Source organism: Myodes glareolus, chromosome 10 (genome assembly GCF_982192425.1).
Source record: "Myodes glareolus chromosome 10, mMyoGla1.1, whole genome shotgun sequence".
Lineage (NCBI taxonomy): Eukaryota > Metazoa > Chordata > Mammalia > Rodentia > Cricetidae > Myodes > Myodes glareolus.
In genome coordinates, this window is record NC_142035.1 from 1,950,807 (window position 1) to 1,968,342 (window position 17,536).

The following is a 17,536-nucleotide window of genomic DNA, read 5'->3' on the forward strand; positions in this document are numbered from 1 at the left end:
GTGCATACAGGTACATACAGTGTGTGTACAGGTGCCCACAGAGTTCAGAAGAGGACATCAGATCCCCTGGAGCTGTAGTCACAGGTGTTGTGAACCATCTAGTATGGGTGCTGGGAGCTGAGCTTGGGTCCTCTGAAGAGCAGTACAAGTGTGTAACCACTGAGCAGTCCAACCCCGCCACTTAAGTGCGTCTGCAGTTCAGAGCCACTGGTGCAAAGTTTTGAGAGTGTTGCTGTGACGAGCAAGAAGATGTCAGTTTTTCCTTGGGCTTGTGAAGCCAGCAGAGTCAGGCCTCTGGTAGCAGTCGCTGATCTCCACTGTGTCTTTGGCTTTGCAGTCCCTGTGGTGAAACCCACCGTGTTACCTGGAACCAAAGCCCTGCCTACTGTTTCTGCACAAGCAGCTGCTGCACAGAAAAACAAGCTCAAGGAGCCAGGGGGAGGCTCCTTTCGGTAAGGCTGACATCTGTTACTTGAGGGAGCGCATGGGAGGGAGCGTTGTCCACTTCACTGTTAGGTCTTCCCTACTGGTTTGTGGCACTGGTAGCCCCAGGACTGTTCTTTCTGCTTGATTCTGACTGCATGTTTCTGTCAGTGTGTGTTTCCAACATGAATGCATCAGTGGAGGCTTCATGCCCTCCGCAGGAATGGAGAACAGGTCAGCTGACTGGTTCCTTGCCACCTGCTTGCTGCCACCGAGTTGTAACCACCTTAAGGAGCTGTGATTTCCTCATACAACATAATCCTCTGCTCCTCTCCTCTCCAGGGATGACGATGACATCAATGATGTTGCATCAATGGCTGGGGTGAACCTGTCTGAAGAAAGTGCAAGAATATTGGCCACAAACTCTGAGTTGGTGGGGACACTGACTCGGTCCTGTAAAGATGACACCTTCCTCCTCCCCGCACCTTTGCAGAGGAGGATACTGGAAATAGGTATGTTTGTTCCTGATGATGTCAGTAGGATGCTCAGTGTCCAGATCTGTGTCTGATGTGCTCCGTGACCCTGACGAGACTCAGCACAGCCCTTCTGCAGTAGCTCCACTGGGTGCGGGGGCTGTAGGTGAGCGTGCCTTCTGCCTTGGTTTGGGCTCACCCCATGATGGCTCTTCTGGTGGTTGGCAGGTAGTGGAAGGGTGGGCAGTGTCTGCTTAGGTTGCCCTTGATTGTACAAAGCAGTAAGTAGTGGATGAGCAAAGCCAGTGTGGTAAGTACCATAAAGTGCTCTTTTTCTGCATGGCCTGCAGGTAAAAAGCACGGCATCACGGAACTCCATCCAGATGTAGTGAGTTATGTGTCTCATGCCACACAGCAAAGGCTGCAGAATCTTGTAGAAAAAATATCTGAAACAGCTCAGCAGAAAAACTTCTCTTATAAGGTAATGGGGCTATTTTCCTGGGGAGACTGTCCATGCTCTCAGGTCCTGACCTAGGGCTGTGTGGAAGCCTTGGAGTCCTGGTTGTTCCTGTGCTCATTCTCTCAGCCACAGGCTCACATTCACTGCAGGGCTCTCAGGTGCTCTGCAGGGATCCTGCTTTGGAAGATGAGCCTCTCAGTTTAGAAAATTATGGAGTCTTCCACTCTTATTCCATCCACCTGCTGCTGTCCCTTCTTGAGGCATGAGCTAAACTTGCAGGCTCTCAGCCACCTGTGACCCCATGTTTATAAAGTGAATTTTCAGGCAAAATATGTCTTGAGCAGTTGCACAGATGTCATTGGAGTCACTGCTTGTGCCTTCAGGGCAGTTTATGGCCAGTTGTCAGCTTTCAGAACACTTCTACGAGCTGGGTGTGGTGACGCACGCCTTTAGTCCCAGTTCTTGAGAGACAGAGGCAGGTGGATCTCTGTGAGTTTGAGGCCAGCCTGGGCTACAGAGCAAGTTCCAGGACAGCCAAGGCTACACAGAGAAACACTTGTGTCAGAAAACTAAAACAAACAAAACACAAACAAAAAAATAATACTTTTACATAGAAGGGCTTAAATGTCCCTTAAAAATTATCCAAGTTTATCAACTGGAAACCGGTCAGACTGCTGGTAACTTGATGAGATTTCCCCTCCTGTGAGAGCGTGGCCTGGAGCAGCGAGCTGTGCACAGCCACCACCACCCATGGGAGCTGTGTGTAGATGGGCCAGCTGTATAAAGCATGTTCATGCTTATTGGGGTTCCAAATTCATGGTGATCAGTGTTTTTGCTTTTTTTTTTTTTTTTTTTTTTTTTTGTAGGATGATGACAGATACGAGCAAGCAAGTGATGTTCGGGCTCAGCTCAAATTTTTTGAACAGCTTGACCAGATTGAAAAGCAGAGGAAAGATGAGCAGGAGAGGGAGATCTTGATGCGGGCAGCAAAGGCAAGTTAAACCCTCCTCCCAGGTCAGGGGCTCAGCCTTGCAGCCCTCCTCTCCTGAGACACCCACCCGGCACATTGGGTTCCTGGCTAGTGTGGAGGAGTGGGTGTTGTGACTGGATAGGTTGAGGGAAGCCTGGCTCCCTTGGTGTGCTTCAGTGCTGGAGGCTGCACTCGAGGGTGGGGATTTGCTTTGACAGATGTGGACTTCCTTTTCCCTCCCTTCCTCCCTCCCTCTCTTCCTCCCTACTTTCCTCTCTCCCTCCCTCCTTTTCTCTCTCCATCCTATATAGCTCTGGCTGACTTGGAACTCACGATGTAGACCTCAGACTACATGAGGTTTGGCTGGCCTCAAACTCATCAGATCCTCTTGCTTCTGCCTCTTGAGGGCTGGTATTAAAGGTGTCTACCACCATGCTGGATGGTGTGGGCTTTCTTAAGATGTCTCTAACACTTTACCTCCCCAACGTTGTAGACTGTGGTGTGGGATTACATTGCCCTTCAGTCTAGAGCATTCCAAGCTGAGTATAAGAACCTCGTTCCTTCATTATTAGAGTCATCTGGAGATACTAATTGCAGTGTTAAGCTGTTTGTGCAGTGGCAGGGGTGACAGCTGAGCCCAGGTCTCAGGGAACCCTGTCCTAGCTCTCCTCTCAGACCACACTGAGTCAGAGGCCTGTGACAGACTGGTAGCCATGTGCCTAAGAGTCTGTGTCATCACATCTGATGATAGTGATGTGAATCCAGATTAATAAAAACCACAGAAAAGCAAAACAGCCAGCCACTGGCTCTTACCTCTACTTTAGTCGGAAATGGCGATCCTGCCTCCAGGAATCCGAGAATGAGGCTGAGAGCTGTCTCCTCCCACTTTATAATTCTCTCTAGGGCTGGGATTAAAGGTGTGCACCACTGGGATTAAAGGCATGTACCGCCTGGTTTCTATGGCAACTAGTGTGGCTACTGGGATTAAAGGTGTGTGTCACCACTGCCTGGTCTGTAAGACTGATAACTATTGGAGCTGTTTTACTCTCTGATCCTCAGGCAAACTTTATTAATTAAAATGCAAGCGAAATGCCAGTACAATGATGACTGTTTTTCATGGTGTGTAACTTAAATTTTCATCTTTTGGATATAAACATTTATAAAATTATTAGGAACTCTGACTAGATGCTGTTGTCGGGTGAATGTAGTAGCAGCGCTTCAGTGTTGCTTATGGAAGGCATGACTCTTCCTTTCCTCTCTCACACACAGTCTCGATCCAGACAGGAAGACCCAGAGCAGTTAAGGTTGAAGCAGAAAGCAAAAGAGGTGAGCTTCCCAGCTACGGATTCTTCAGTGCCCATTCAGCAGGAAAGAGAGTAGTTAAGGGCGTTTGTTGCTCCTTAGAACTCTCAGGTGACCAGTGCCATCACAGGCTTTTCCTGTGCAGTTGGCATTGGCTGGAGATTTCATAGTAACTTCTCTAGAAGTGAGAGTTAGGCCCCTTCAACTTGTTCTTCTCATTTTCTGAGCATTTCCAGGTAAGCTTCTGTTTTTAAAAAGTCTTAATATTTTTGGTTACAGACATGTTCTTAGTTTGAAAAACCTTAACTTTAAAGAAGTTGTGACTTAGGAAACTTGAGAAAGTTCTTGATAACTGTTGCTGATCTGTAGTAAGAACTCTGAAGCAACGATAGTTCTTGTTTTCTTTCCAACATGAAGATGCAGCAACAGGAGCTGGCGCAGATGCGACAGCGAGATGCCAACCTCACTGCGTTAGCGGCGATCGGGCCCCGGAAAAAGAGGAAAGTGGACTGTGCCGGGCCGGGATCGGGAGCAGAGGTACAGCAGGAGGAACATGGGGCTGAGGGCTGAGGGCCCGGGAGGGCGCTTTAGAGTGCCCTCCTCAGTATCCAGCAGAGCACCTGGTCTTTGTTTTACATTGTGGAAACCTGACATTCAAGTCACCTTGTTTGTGCATGTCACATGAGCTAAAACATGTGTTCACATGTTATCTCTGACATGTTGTCTCTGATGAGGTTCAGACCAACTTCTGAAAAGCATGGGGCAGAACTCAGACCAGTGTGAGGTGACCTGCAGGTCATGTGACTTAAGGAAGGTGTCACCTGTTTTCTTGAGCCCAAAGGGGGAGTGTCTTAGCTTTCACCCTAATTTTCCATTAAACTATGGTCATTTGAATTTAGGAAGAGTAGTAGCCTCCCTCTGTATCTATACTTGGTTGTCCTCACTGCTGCCCTTTCTCCTACAAAGGATCCAAGGTCTATACATCACCAGTCCCGGGGGATTGGAGGCTGGCTGGGCTGGTGTGCGCTTCTGGTCCACCTGTCTGCTGCTGTTTGCTTCATGCTCAGCTGTGAGCCAGTGTGACTGGCTGTAAAGCTCTAGGTGCTAGTGGGTGTTGTGTCAGTTCACCTGAAGACTGCTGTGACTCCTCCCCTGCCTCGGTGTGAGCCCCGTCTTACCTGACTGCTGTGACTCTGGACCTTTCTCTACGAGGTTTTCTTGGTTCGTTTAAGTCTGGGCATTCAGCCCATTCCATTTGCTGAGCTGCTCAGATGCACATGTGGGTCTCTGCTTTAAGAGTGCGTTTGAAACACCTGGGCTGTTGTTTCTTTAGGTGAGTTTCTGTTCCCATCTGTCTTCTTGGTCTCCTGTTACACATGCACTAGACTGTGGTATGGCCTGTATTCCTTTTTCTCTGTGCCCTTCAGATTGGGTCATGTTCCTTGGCCTGATGGGGATTCTGCCAGCCCCTGTTGGTTGTTAATTTCCAGTGACGTTCTCGTTTACCAATGTAGACTTAGTTTAGTGCATATAGCAGTTCTCAGCCTGTGTGCTATAATCCCAAAAGACCATCAGAAAACAGGCATTCACATTACGGTTCCTGTTATGAAGCAGCAGTGAAAGGACTTTATGGTGGGGTGGCGTGAGGAACTGTATTAAAGAGTTGCAGTGTTAGGAAGGTTGAGACCCATTGATGCGATGGTTCTTTGAAAGTTCCTATCTCGTTGTGTGGCAGATGTGGAAGTCTGGATGGTAGCTGCGTCCCTCCTAAGTCTTTGAACGTGTGTATTGAAGCTTCTCTCCCAGCCTCAGTTTCTCCTCACTGCTCTCTCTCAGTGTGGACCACTTTCCTGTTTCATTGCACGTTAGGACTGTTGCCTGGGTGCTGGGCATCCCGGTTCAGATATGAGGATGCTCCAGTGATTTTCCTCTGAAGAATGTGGACTGGACTCTTGTTTCAGCAGCCAGTCAGTTAGTGGCTCATTTGCTGTTTACTCTTTAATAAGGCTCTGTGGAGAGGTAGGGCAATTTTTTTCAGTCTTAACACTATACCATACCACAGCACAAAACAATACCTCTGTCTGTGTGTGGCTTTTTGCTATTTTAAGATGAGTCTTAATGGATTCTGTCCTTAATCCTGAAGAGGGACTGAACCCTCATGGTGCCACTTGACCTAGCACATCTTGTATTCTGTGTCCTTCGGCCACAGGCTCCACTACTACCATTGGTCTTCTCCTCACTTCCCCTTACTGTCCCAGTGGAGCTGCAGGTTAGTCCTGATATGGCAGGACTGTTTCAGAGTAGCTGTGCCTTGTGAGAAACCTGCGTTCCTGTGGCCGAGAAGAGAGCCATTTCCACACAGGTGCTGTGTGCTGTCAGAGCGGCTCCCTTCTGCCGCTTCGTGGGCCATACTCACTGCACAGCTCACTGGGGTTCAGGAGAAGGTGCTTTGCCTTGGTCCTGCCTGTGTCGCGTTGCCCATGTTGGCTGGGTCTCATTGCTGTGGTTCTGAGTCAGAACTTTATGAAAGAATCGCAAGAGTGCCTGCCTCTTGTGTGCCTTCCTGTCTCCATTCCCCAGGTGTCATCTTTCCTTCCCTCATGGAAGGGGACCATGGCATTGGTACCCTTGCCCCTTGGCAACATGTCCTGGTCTTTCAGTGTGCGGTGTAGTGTGTGCAGTGACAGGCTGTCATTGTGTTGGAGGCAGGTGGTGTGAGATGGGCTGCTTCCTGCGGCCTCAGCAGCGTCTGATGGAGGAGGGGAGGGATGCAGTTTCCGTGCGTGTGCAGTAGGTGACTGGAAACAGGCTTCTGGCATAGGTGGTGAGCTCAGTCGATAACAGTGGGGTCCTGTCAGGATCAGGACCTTGGCCTTTGTGCACGTGGTTACTTCTGCCAGTGTGATTTCCAGGTGTGTTTCTGTTCCTACCTCTTTTTGGGACTTTGCTCTGGAGGGGTTGTGTGCCATGTGGTACAGAAGAATCTGCATGTGACACCTATGGGAACTACTGCTTAGGTCAGTGTGCTACACTGGGCCGGATGCTTCCAGATTCAGACTTTCCGTTAGCGCTGAGCTTGTTGCTTTGAACCCTTCTGACGTGTTATGATTTTGGTGTGGCTGTGCCATGCTGTTGGGCTTTACATCAACTAAAATAAATTGGGGTGGGGGTGGGGGTTGAGACAGGGCATCTCATGTAACCTAGATCGGCCATGAATCTTGTATGGAACTGCTGCTAGCCCTGCCTCCACCTCCCAGGTGCTGTGTGTGCTGCCTGACTCAAACTGAGAATTTCCTGACAGTCAAGTTAAAGCTCATTAGACTTTAATATGAGTGACATGTTTAGTCTCTACTGATAATATTATATATAATTATGTGCATTTTTTATTTGCTGTGTTCTTTTGTGATTTGGAGTTTTGTTTTTGTCTTTGTTTTTTGGTGTGTCATGTGTCTGTGTGTGGTGCTTAAACATGTGTTGGTATACATGACTTCATGTATGCAGAGGCCAGAGAAGGAACCAAACTTGCTTTTGGTAAGGCTAGCTGGCTGGCCAGAAAATTTCTGCCATCTGCCTGTCCACTTCTGGTGCTCCAGTTACAGGCATGTGCAGCCACGACAGCTTTTTCCATGGGTGTTGAGAGCTTGCACTCTGATGTTTATTCTTGTAGAGCAAGTGTGCTCTTACCCACTAAGCCATCGCTCCCTAACATGCAGTCTTAGTTAGGGTTTCTATTACTGTGAAGAGACAGTATGACTGTGGCAACTCTTAGAAGGGTAAACCTTTAATTGGACCTGGCTTGCAATTTAGGGGTTTAGTCCATTATTAGCATGGCGTGGAGTATGGCAGCCAGCAGCAGACATGGTGCATGAGCAGCTCAGAGTTCTTTATCTGGATCTGCAGGCAGTGGGAAGAGAGAGAGAGAGACACTGGGCCTGGCTTGAACTCCTGAAACCTCCAAGTCCATTCTCAGTGACACACTTCCAACAAGGCCACACCCCGAATAGTGCCTCTCCTATTGGCCTACGGGACCCATTTTCATGCAAACCACCACACGTACATTTTTAATTTTTTCTTTTATCTTTATTTATTATTATTGTGGTAGTGTTTTTGTTGTTTGTTTTTGAGACAGGGTCTCACTGTGTAGCTCTGGCTGTCTGTAAATTACCATGTAGACCAGGCTGGCCTCAAACTCACACAGATCACCCGCTTCTGCCTCCTGAGTGCTGGGATTAAAGGCATGCGCCACTGTTCCTGATTTCTTTACAGTTTTTGGATTTAGCCACTTGGCTATGGCGCAGGCTGAGCTTGAGTTCACGATCCTCACCACTCACGTGTTGGGATGGCAGGGGTTCACTCTCACACTTGGCTTCTTTTTGAAGGTTGTTGATGCTAAGACAGGTTTATGTTTGTGTTCTTGTGGTTATTTTTGTCCTTAAACAGTTTTAAATGTTCCTAGTCCCATAGCTATTTCTTTGATGCGATGGTATCTTCTCTTCACACTTCTGCCTCCCTTTCTCCTTTGTTCTGTGAGATTGGCCTCCTGGTAGCTGTTCCCTGCTCAGCTAGAGGCTAACTAAACCTGTGTCTTACATAGTTTTTCTGTGTGTCATGAAGCCAGCCTCCTCAACTCAACTGTGCTTTTTGCTGCTGTCACCCAGTGATGGCTGATGACAGGTGCCATGGTGCTCTTGCTCTGGGGCCCTCACTGTGCTGCAAGCCTTGGTTTTTCTGTTTATATAGCACCAGCACTTTCTTTGTATGACTGCTTTTCTGACCCTTGCCACTCTTTTTTCCTTCTCTTTTCTGATTTTCTTTTTCCTTTTTCTGGGCTTGCTTAGCATTCCTTAATTGTGTTTGTGTTGGCCTCTCCTGAGGTGATTTTTGTCTCTCCTCTCTGTGAGATGGGTGCTTCTGATTTCTGAGCTTCTGAGGCCTGTTGCTCATTGCTCAGAGACACAGTGCTGCCCTTGATCTCAGGTTGACTAGGAACTAGTCTGTGACTGTGCTCTATGTCTCACATATGACCCCTGGTGTTCCGTTACTTGTGGGGTGATGGCACCCTCTCCTGGCAGTATTGGGAACTCTGTCTAGCCTGTGCCATGTCAGTGTCTGCCTACTCTGAGGACATTGTTTTGCAGACCCTGAACCTTCCCCATTTCTTCCCCTTCCCTTCATGTGTGGAAGGTTCTGTTTTGCTATCTGAGGACCCATACAGCCTTACAAGGGATCCTTCCTCACTGTCTGAGTTTGGACCACCTGGGCACATGTCCTAGGTTCCTTCCTGTTCTCCAGTCTCCTGTGTGTCTCTACCTGTCATGAGCAACCTTATTGGGAGTGTGGTTATATCTGGGGTGGGGTTCTTTCTTCTAACACCCCTGACTTGGTGTGGGGGCAGTTTCTCTGAGCGCTTCCATTAGAGCTTTGTGCTGGGGTGGGTGAAGGCGTGGTCCTGGCGCTGAGCCTCTTAGAATTGATGTCATTTCTTAGGGAGTTTTTGGGTGTTTATTACTGTTCTTCAGAAGTTTTGCAGGTGAGTAGGGCTCATCTGGTGCTGGGTGGACTGCTCTCCTACACGCTTCTCTGACATAACTGCCTGCCATTGTCTAGCGAATCAGGAGACAGTTGTCTTCCGAGGAACCCTCACACCGTTTGGGGTACAGAACTCCAGTCTGTTGCTGGAATGGGACTCCTTGGTGAAAAATCAGATTGCAGTATGGTAGCCCTGCAGCCTTGGGGAGCCCAGCACTTTTTCTTGGGACACAGAACTACTCTTTGCTGCACAGACCTGTGTGTATATCAGTCTGGCCATAATAGAGCAAGTTAGATAGCTAAGATTACACACATTTAGTCCTTTCAATAGCTTTGGATGGGCTAGGTGGGTAGTCACAGCAGTACAGGGAGGGTTTCCCTGGCATGGCTGCTGTGCATATGTGTGTGTGTGTCGTGCGCGCACGCTCACACACACACGCCTGGGACTTGTCTGTCTCCATGTCCTCCCTTGAAACACCTCAGAGAGTTCTCTGAACTGGAGTTAACTATGTTAAGGTTTCAACTTTTTTGTGGCGATGGAACATGCCTTGTTTCTGTTGGTCCCTGTTCAGGGCTCTGAGCAGAAGCTTCCATCCCAGAGGCCAGGAATACATCCACTCCCTCCCTATACTTCAGCTAAGCCTCCCCAGGGGCCTCTGCAAGTCCAGACTGAATGACCTGTGTGTACTCCCATAGCCCTTGAGGGTTTTGGATATGCTTGGGTGCCACACTGTCTTCTTACTCAGGTCAGCTGGTCGCAGTCCTGAGCCTGAGGGTTTGACTCCTCTTTGCTGTGGTCAGCCCTGTACTTGCTCAGAAATGGCTATAGCATCCAGTGTTCTGTGCCTCAGCTTGTACTTGTGATTTTATAACCCAAATCCCACAGTATTGCTAATAAGGAAGGTCCCTAGAGCACAGGTAAGAATTGTGTTGCATTGTCACCTGACTGCTGACCTTCAAGTTGATAGGGTCCAGCAGTGACAGAGGTCACCAGGCTGGAGGCCCAGGTTGGTTGTGACTACATGAAGCTGTCTGAACCTCATCATTGTCAACATTGGCTCGTCAGAAAGTTTGGGGCACCGATTTGATCCTGTTTGTCTCAATTTCTGACTTTTAGCACTTCTTAACTATTGTACCTGATATGAGTGCTTCCCCCTCATCCCAGCCTTGGTGTTGGCTGTTGCTCCTGAAAGCCGAGGCATGAAATACAGCTTGGACACTGGCCACTGACACATCCTGCTGCCCAGGCAGGGTCTCTGTGGGCCTGGGCACCACACCGTCATCGCCTAAGTTTCCCTCTTGGGTCTATAGTCAGGGCGATTTGGATCAGGTATAGCAAGTACAACGAGAGTGGAACTCACATCTGGAAATGAGACATTTTGGATTTCAACCTGTGACTGGATTTCAGGACCTGTGGACTCTGCCAATCTCAGCAGCCGCTCCTTTTGCTGATCCTGTTACAGACCCTTCTTACTGACTTCCTTCCCAGAAACTGGCCTGTAGCTCTGTCCAGATCACCAAGATCCCCTTTGAAGGAAGCTCATAGGCCTGCTGGCCCGACTGCAACCCGAGGTGGCTTTGGGGAGATGGATTGTTTTCCTCCTTCTTACCAACTGCTCATGTTTGCTGTGGCCTGTAAGAGGCTCCACTAATCTCATGACGAAACACTGCTTGGGGGCTGTTACTGGCACCAAAATCCAAGGAGATTGTCCACCCAAAAGGATATGGATACCAAGATGATAGTGGCGGCTGGGACCAGAGATGGACAGTGATGGCTTCCCAGTTTCTGAGAAAATTCCAGTATGTTCAGTTGGACTGACACGTGCATGAAGACCAGGTCATCCAGGCATGCTTTCACCCAGCCTGCCTGCTTCCTGTGACTGCCACCTAGTGCCTGCGTCTGTGGCCATGTGGGTGGAATGTGATACTGGAGTTTCTTAAGCTTCGCAGTGGAAGCGCAGTGAGGACACCACTGCAGCACATGTACCTGGATATGCACGAGCAGTTCAGCCAGCAGGACACCTGCCTGGTTCTCTGCTGTGAAGACCGGGATCTTGTGGTTTGAGCCCAGCAGGGGTCAGACGGAGGCAGTGATGTAACAAACTGCTGGACGCCACTGCCTAGTGGCCGAAAGCCGGCCCTAGTGCACCCACATGTCTGAGCAGGAAGGAACTGGGGTCGGCTCGCTGGATAGTTGGTGGCCCAGGGGCTGGGTGTCTGCAAAGGGACCCCTTCCCTGGCTGTGGATCACCAACGTGACCGCTGAGCAGTCGGCCTCTCCAGCTGACCACCAGCCCGCACAGCCCAAGAATCCAGGCCTAGTGCCTCTGTCAACCAAGCAGGGATGGCACAGTCCCAGGTGTGGCATCAAGTGTGAGCTTTGGTCCCCTCACCTGAGCCTCTGGGGCATTATTGCTATGGTGATACGGAAACTGGGGTCTGTGTCCCTCGGAGCCTCTGGAAGGGAGCCACTGCTTTTGCCTTTCCTCCCACCCAGGATTCACTCTGGGGGTGTTGGAGGGTGGCATCCTGAGTGTGTGGTAGAGCGGGGAATGGGGGCTTCTGCCGTAGTTAGGGCTTTCATAGCAGCTCAGCTCCAGCCCTAGAACGCGGAAGGGGCTGTGCTGTGCCTGTTTTCTAAAGAACAGGGACCTGAGATATTCAGGGGATTCTTGAGTCTCACCCCTCCCTCCTAACTGTTCTACAGCCACTAATGCATCTGTCTTCTTCTTTCTTATCACCAGGGCTCAGGCCCAGGCGCAGCGGTCCCAGGCAGCTCCGGTGTGGGAACCCCCAGACAGTTCACACGGCAAAGAATCACGCGGGTCAACCTCAGGGACCTCATATTTTGTTTAGAAAACGAGCGTGAGACAAGCCATTCACTGTTGCTCTACAAAGCATTCCTTAAGTAACAGGATGAGCCGGTGTTTCTGATGGGATGCCTGCGGACTTTTTTATATATTTGCAGATTACGCCTTTTTGTAACAAACAAATGGGATATTGTTTAAAAACAGCCACCCTTTACAGTGGAGCAGTTTTATACTCCTGTTTCTAAGTCAGCTCTTCAGCGCGGCAGAACCATGTCTGCAGCAGAGAGAATACAGGCCTGTGGATGCTCTTACAGGACAGCTGACCCAAGCTCATCCTCGACTGAGTGGCCTTCTTGCCAAACAAGCCATATTTAAAGACTGATGGAAGCGCTTAGCAAATAATTAGCAGTTGCTCATCCTGTGTGCGTCTTGGTTCAGTTCACTCTGACTCACCCACTGGGTGTACGTCTGCAGCCGGTGACCTCATTTCACTCACGTTACTGTTGTAGCAGTCAGTTGGCGAAGCAAACTGATTTTTAGACTATTTATCACCCCCACCCACCCACCCTGTCCCTCACCTCCCTTCTACGTGAAATTCCCCAGGACACAGCCTCTGAGCAGGGTTGCATTTCTGCTAGTGGAGGCTGGGGTGCAGCACCTGTACAAATACATTTTATTTGCTGCAGTTTCGAAGCTGTAAAGTGGAAGGAAGCGAGAACCTTTTCAGCATAAATATATTTTACTTGCACTGTGTTTTTAGCTCAGAGTGAAAACTTAGATGAAATAAATCAGAGTTGAGAAGAATCAACAACAGACTGTTTCTCAGTGTGGATCAAGTGTTGGAAATGGTTGGTGTATTTTGTCAGTAATTGTACATAATTTTTGGCACATAACATAAAATGGCTATGTAAACTATAATTATTTTGCTAAGAGACTGTATGCAAGCTGTGGCCAACCTTACAGGCGTCCAGAGCAAAGCCCTTCTTTGTACCTATTTTTTTATTACAAATATACTAATTGGTTCTTTATATTTTCAGAGGTTATTGTATTAAATTGTCTATTGATAGTACTTTTATGACTGTAAATACTTTGGCTTTCTCCGTGTGGATTCTCATGTTAGACTTTAATTCGCACGTGTGAGCGGAACGCTGATCAGTATTTTTTACCAACACCCGAGAACTGTTACACCTTTCATTTTATCTTTTAGGAAATCCCGTCTTTCCATTTTTTCATGTAAATTTTGCACAGTTACTTGTTCATATGTAAATATTTTACTTTCAAAAATGAAGTTTTTAATTGCTATTGTTTTATATAGGATTGAAAGAAAATTAACTCCTTTATTAAAAACAAATTTATCTGTATTTGTTGTGCCTGTGTTTCCAGTTTCTGAGATTCTTTGATAATGCTTTCAAGACTGCTCTCTGGTCCTACTGAATCTGGGGCTTAACTGTGAGGGCAGGCCCCCTTCGGGAGCTGGAGGTAGGGCCAGTCCTCCATTCTGTCCGCCCAGAAGGTATGGAGGAGCTGTGCTGTTTGCATTTTAGGCCTTATCCTATAGACCATCTGGGGTGGGGGTCGGGTGTATAGGATAGATGGATACCCCATCTGGGTGACCAGATGATCTCACCTGGTGTAAACGGGAGAGGGATGGAGTTTCTGTCACTCTGGTGTATTTGGTGGTCACAGTGAGCCATGCCTCCTAGCTCCCCCCACCCCCCCAAGTCAGTGTGACTGGAACCTCTACTCCTCCTGGCAGGTGGGTAGGCTTACCTGAAGACTCCGCCTTCACTGACATCACTGATGTCCTGATCTCCTACAGCTGTCATAATGAAGGCCACAGACCAGGGGTCATGGACGGAAATATTCTCAGGTCCTGCCTGGATGGCTGGAGGCCTGAGGTCCAGGGGGTAAGGGTTTGCCTTCCAGATTTTCTGCGGTGGCCCTGGGCATGCCGGAGCAACACCTTCTCTCTGCCTTCCCCTTTGAACAGCTTCTGGCATGGGTCTGTGGAGCTTTCTGTCAGAACACCAGTCTCGTTAGGTCCAGGGTCCCCAAGCAGCATCATGCTAGCTTGGTGACCATAGCAAAGACTCCATCTCTAAATCCAGATGCCCTATGACCTTTGGGAGGGACACCGTTCAACACACAGAACCTCCAGTGTTGAACACTGAGAGATTGAGACATTGAGAGGGACAGTGAATTTGTGGGGTAAGATTCCTGTGGCCTCTCTGCTCTTGTTTCTCACCTTCCTGGCCTGTGATTGACTACGGAAAGGGTGCTGACTTCCTGTGGGTGTAGTTGACTGGGTTTTCACTCTCTTGCTTTTTCCGCTGCGTCCAGTCCTCCAGAGCAGCCACAGTGAAGACTCAGGTCTGTGCCCAGGTGAGATGGATGGTCCTGCAGTGGTGGTGTTGGCACCAGACAACTCCAGAGCTAGGTTCCCAAGGTCACTTGACACTTAGCCGGCAGTAGGAAGGAGTCTTCTCAGATCCCATTTAGCTGTTTGCACATCAGGGAGAGAAAGCAATGCCATTTGTGTCTCCTGTTAACCTCTGCCCTCACTACCCCCGCTTTCAGGGCTCTGGCTGGTCCCATCAGGCATGAGACCAGATCTGGAGGAGAAGGTGAAGTAAGGGTGGAGGGCAGGGGAAGTGCCCTGGGGATGGCCGGGGCTGGGGCTGTGAGCTCAGTGCCACACCAAGGCCTGCAGCCAAATGTAGTTCTGCACATGGGAGGAAACTTGGGAACATGCTGTTGACGGTAATGCCCAGACAGTAAGTACATCGAGAATGCGTTTAACGAAGGCTATGTGAGATGCTAGTTTTCTGCTGCGCTTGAAACCTCTTGACAGAAGTAACGAAGGAGAAAGGGTTCAAAGGTCCAGTCAGTCATGGCAGGAACTAAGGCGGCAGATTCTCCGCAGTCAGGAAGCAGAGAGTGGAAGCCTGCTACTTACTCACTCCCCTTCTCCACTACTCACTCCCCTTCTCCACTACAGGCACGGTGGGGTCTCTGAAATCAAGAGTATCACTTGCAGGCGTGCACAGAGGCCTGTCTCTCAGGTGATCCTAAAACTTGTCAGGCCAGATTCGAGATGACCTAGCCAAACCCTTAGGCCAGTGGTTTTCAATATGTGGATTGCGACCCTCCCCCTCTGGGTGATTGCGTATTGGATATTTATGATTCATAACAACAGCAAAATTACAGTTCATGAAGTAGCAATGAAATGATTTAATGGCCAGGGGTCCTCACAACACGAGGAGTAAAGGGTTGCAGAGTGCAGAAGGGTTGGGGACCACTGCCCTAAGTGGAGCAGTGCTCTGGATTTACAAACCTGCAGTCTGGATTCGGAAGTTCACGCGGAGATGAGGCCTTAGAGTAACTGAGAGGACCTTCACTCCTGCCTCATCAGGGGAGCCTGTTGGTGCTGTGATGCTTGTGATTATGGTCGCTAGACCTCTGCCCACCGCAGGTTATGGGGGTGACCGGGCATTTGTGTATTATGGCCACCATGTGGAGGGCAGTAAGCATTCAGTGCATTGTCAGAGTCAAGTCTTTGGTGTCCAAAGCAGTGTGCTGCCCTCCTGCAGGGAGGAGTCCACGGACTTCCTTAGTCTGGCCTGTCTGTGATGTCTGCTGATCTATAGTGAACTATTCAGACGGTGAACACAGGAGACAGATGTTACTTTATGCCTTGAGATTGCTCTATCATTGAGACAGGTTAAAGATAAAGTGGAACGTGATTCCTTTTTGGAATGTTTTTTAAAAAAGATATCCTTATAAAAATAAGAAGGTGATTTGGAAAAACGTGTGCCTGACAAAGAAGTAAGATCCTGCAGCTTGGGGCAGACAAGGTGGCTCAGTGGGTTTGCCACCAAGCCTGCCGACCTGAGTTCAATCCCTGGGATCCACGTAGTGGAATGAGGGAATTGACTCACAAGTTGGCCTCTGACCTCCACGTGTGTTCTTTGGCATGTGTACATCCATGTGCATGCACACACGTGAATCCCAAAGCCTGGCAGGTTACTTTTCTCGTTCCTTTAGCTGAGAGATGTGGCAGGAAACGAGTAGGGAAGAGTTTATTGTGGCTTAAAGTTTGTGGGTGCAGTCTGTCCTGGGATGGTGGGCGAGTCCTGGTGTCAGGTGCTCGAGGCAGCTGGTCAAGCTGGATCCAGTCAGGAGGCAGACATGGGTGTTAGGGCTCAGCTCCTTTCCTCCTTTTTATTCAGTTCAGCCCATGGGATGGTGTGCCACCCCCATTAGAACAGATCTTGCTACCAATAACCTGATCTAGAAACCTCATCCACAGACATGTCCAAAGTCTCATCTAGGTTTAGGTCATCCTGTAAAGTTTACAAGATTAACCATTCCACCCCCTGACCCTATTGGTGGGACCGAGCCCAGAGCTCAGAAGCCATTGGAGCCTTTTGTGCTTGATAAAGGCTCCAACGTTGAGCTAACTGAAGCATCCCTTAGCAACACCAAAGGATATTTATAGGGACACAAAAATATCCATTGCTTAAGGTAGAAGTCCCAGGTGTGCAAAGAACTAGAAACGGCAGCAGCTTGGAGAGAAAAAAATGCAAGTAATTGAAGCAGACTTAGGAAGGGGACAGGTGTAGTGGTACATGAAGAAGCCCAGCCGTTGAGACTGTTCAGTGTTAGAGAAGTAGAGAGGAGGAGACAGGCAAGTAAGAGCTACAGCGTCTGGGCTGTGGAAGACAGGTGGGAGCAGACACCACAGACGTCATGACACACAGCACCCTGCTGGAGTAAAGCAGGCTGTATGGGGAGCAGACACAGGACTAACTAATGTTGTTCTTAAGAAGTATGTGTGTTGCTTTACTGAGATAACCCAGACCCAAGAAGATGAATATGGTATGCACTCATAAGTGGATTCTAGCCATAAATAGAGGACATTGAGCCTGTAATTCGTGATCCTAGAGAAGCTAAATAAGAAGGTGAACCCAAAGAAAAACATATAGTTATCCTCCTGGATATTGGAAGACAAGATTGCCAGGCAAAAGTTGGGAGCACGGGGGTGGGGTTGGGGTAGGGGAGAAGGGGAGATGGGGAGAGAGAAGGGGAGGATTGGGGAGAGCTTGGCAGAATGGGATGGTTGAGATGGAGGAAGGGTGGATATGGGAGCAGGGAAGTAGATATGTTAATTAAGGGAGCCATTTTAGGGTTGGCAAGAGACTTGACTCTAGAGGGGTTCCCAGGTCCAAGGAGATGTCTCCAGCTTGTTCCTTGGGCAGCAGAGGAGAGGGTGCCTGAACTGGCCTTATCCCATAGCCACACTGATGAATATCTTGCATATCACCATAGAACCTTCATCTGGTGATGGATGGAGATAGAGACAGAGATCCACATTGGAGCACTGAACTGAGCTCCCAAGGACCAAATGAAGAGCAGAAGGAGGGAGAACATGAGCAAGGAAGTCAGGACCGCGAGGGGTGCATCCACCCATTGAGACAGTGGGACTGATCTAATGGGAGCTCACCAAGGCCAGCTGGACTGGGACTGAACAAGCATGTGATCAAACCAGACTCTCTAAATGTGGCTGACA

General features: G+C 49.0%; 2 protein-coding genes across 2 annotated transcripts in view; one reads left to right on the forward strand and one right to left on the reverse strand.

The window, feature by feature from the left end:
* The window catches only part of Taf4 (TATA-box binding protein associated factor 4), a 68,909-nt gene extending 55,581 nt beyond the window's left edge, over positions 1 to 13,328 (forward strand). The window contains 7 exon segments of the mRNA XM_085696920.2: positions 338 to 452; positions 766 to 935; positions 1,247 to 1,377; positions 2,223 to 2,348; positions 3,596 to 3,652; positions 4,046 to 4,165; positions 11,902 to 13,328. Of these exon segments, the coding sequence (XP_085553046.2) occupies positions 338 to 452; positions 766 to 935; positions 1,247 to 1,377; positions 2,223 to 2,348; positions 3,596 to 3,652; positions 4,046 to 4,165; positions 11,902 to 12,069 (887 nt within the window). The 3' untranslated portion in view covers positions 12,070 to 13,328.
* Positions 12,786 to 17,536, reverse strand: part of Cdh4 (cadherin 4) — a 495,273-nt gene continuing 490,522 nt past the window's right edge. Inside the window, exon 16 of the mRNA XM_085696922.2 lies at positions 12,786 to 14,466. Within this exon, the coding sequence (XP_085553048.1) occupies positions 14,452 to 14,466 (15 nt within the window). The 3' untranslated portion in view covers positions 12,786 to 14,451. The remainder of the gene's footprint in view (positions 14,467 to 17,536) is intronic.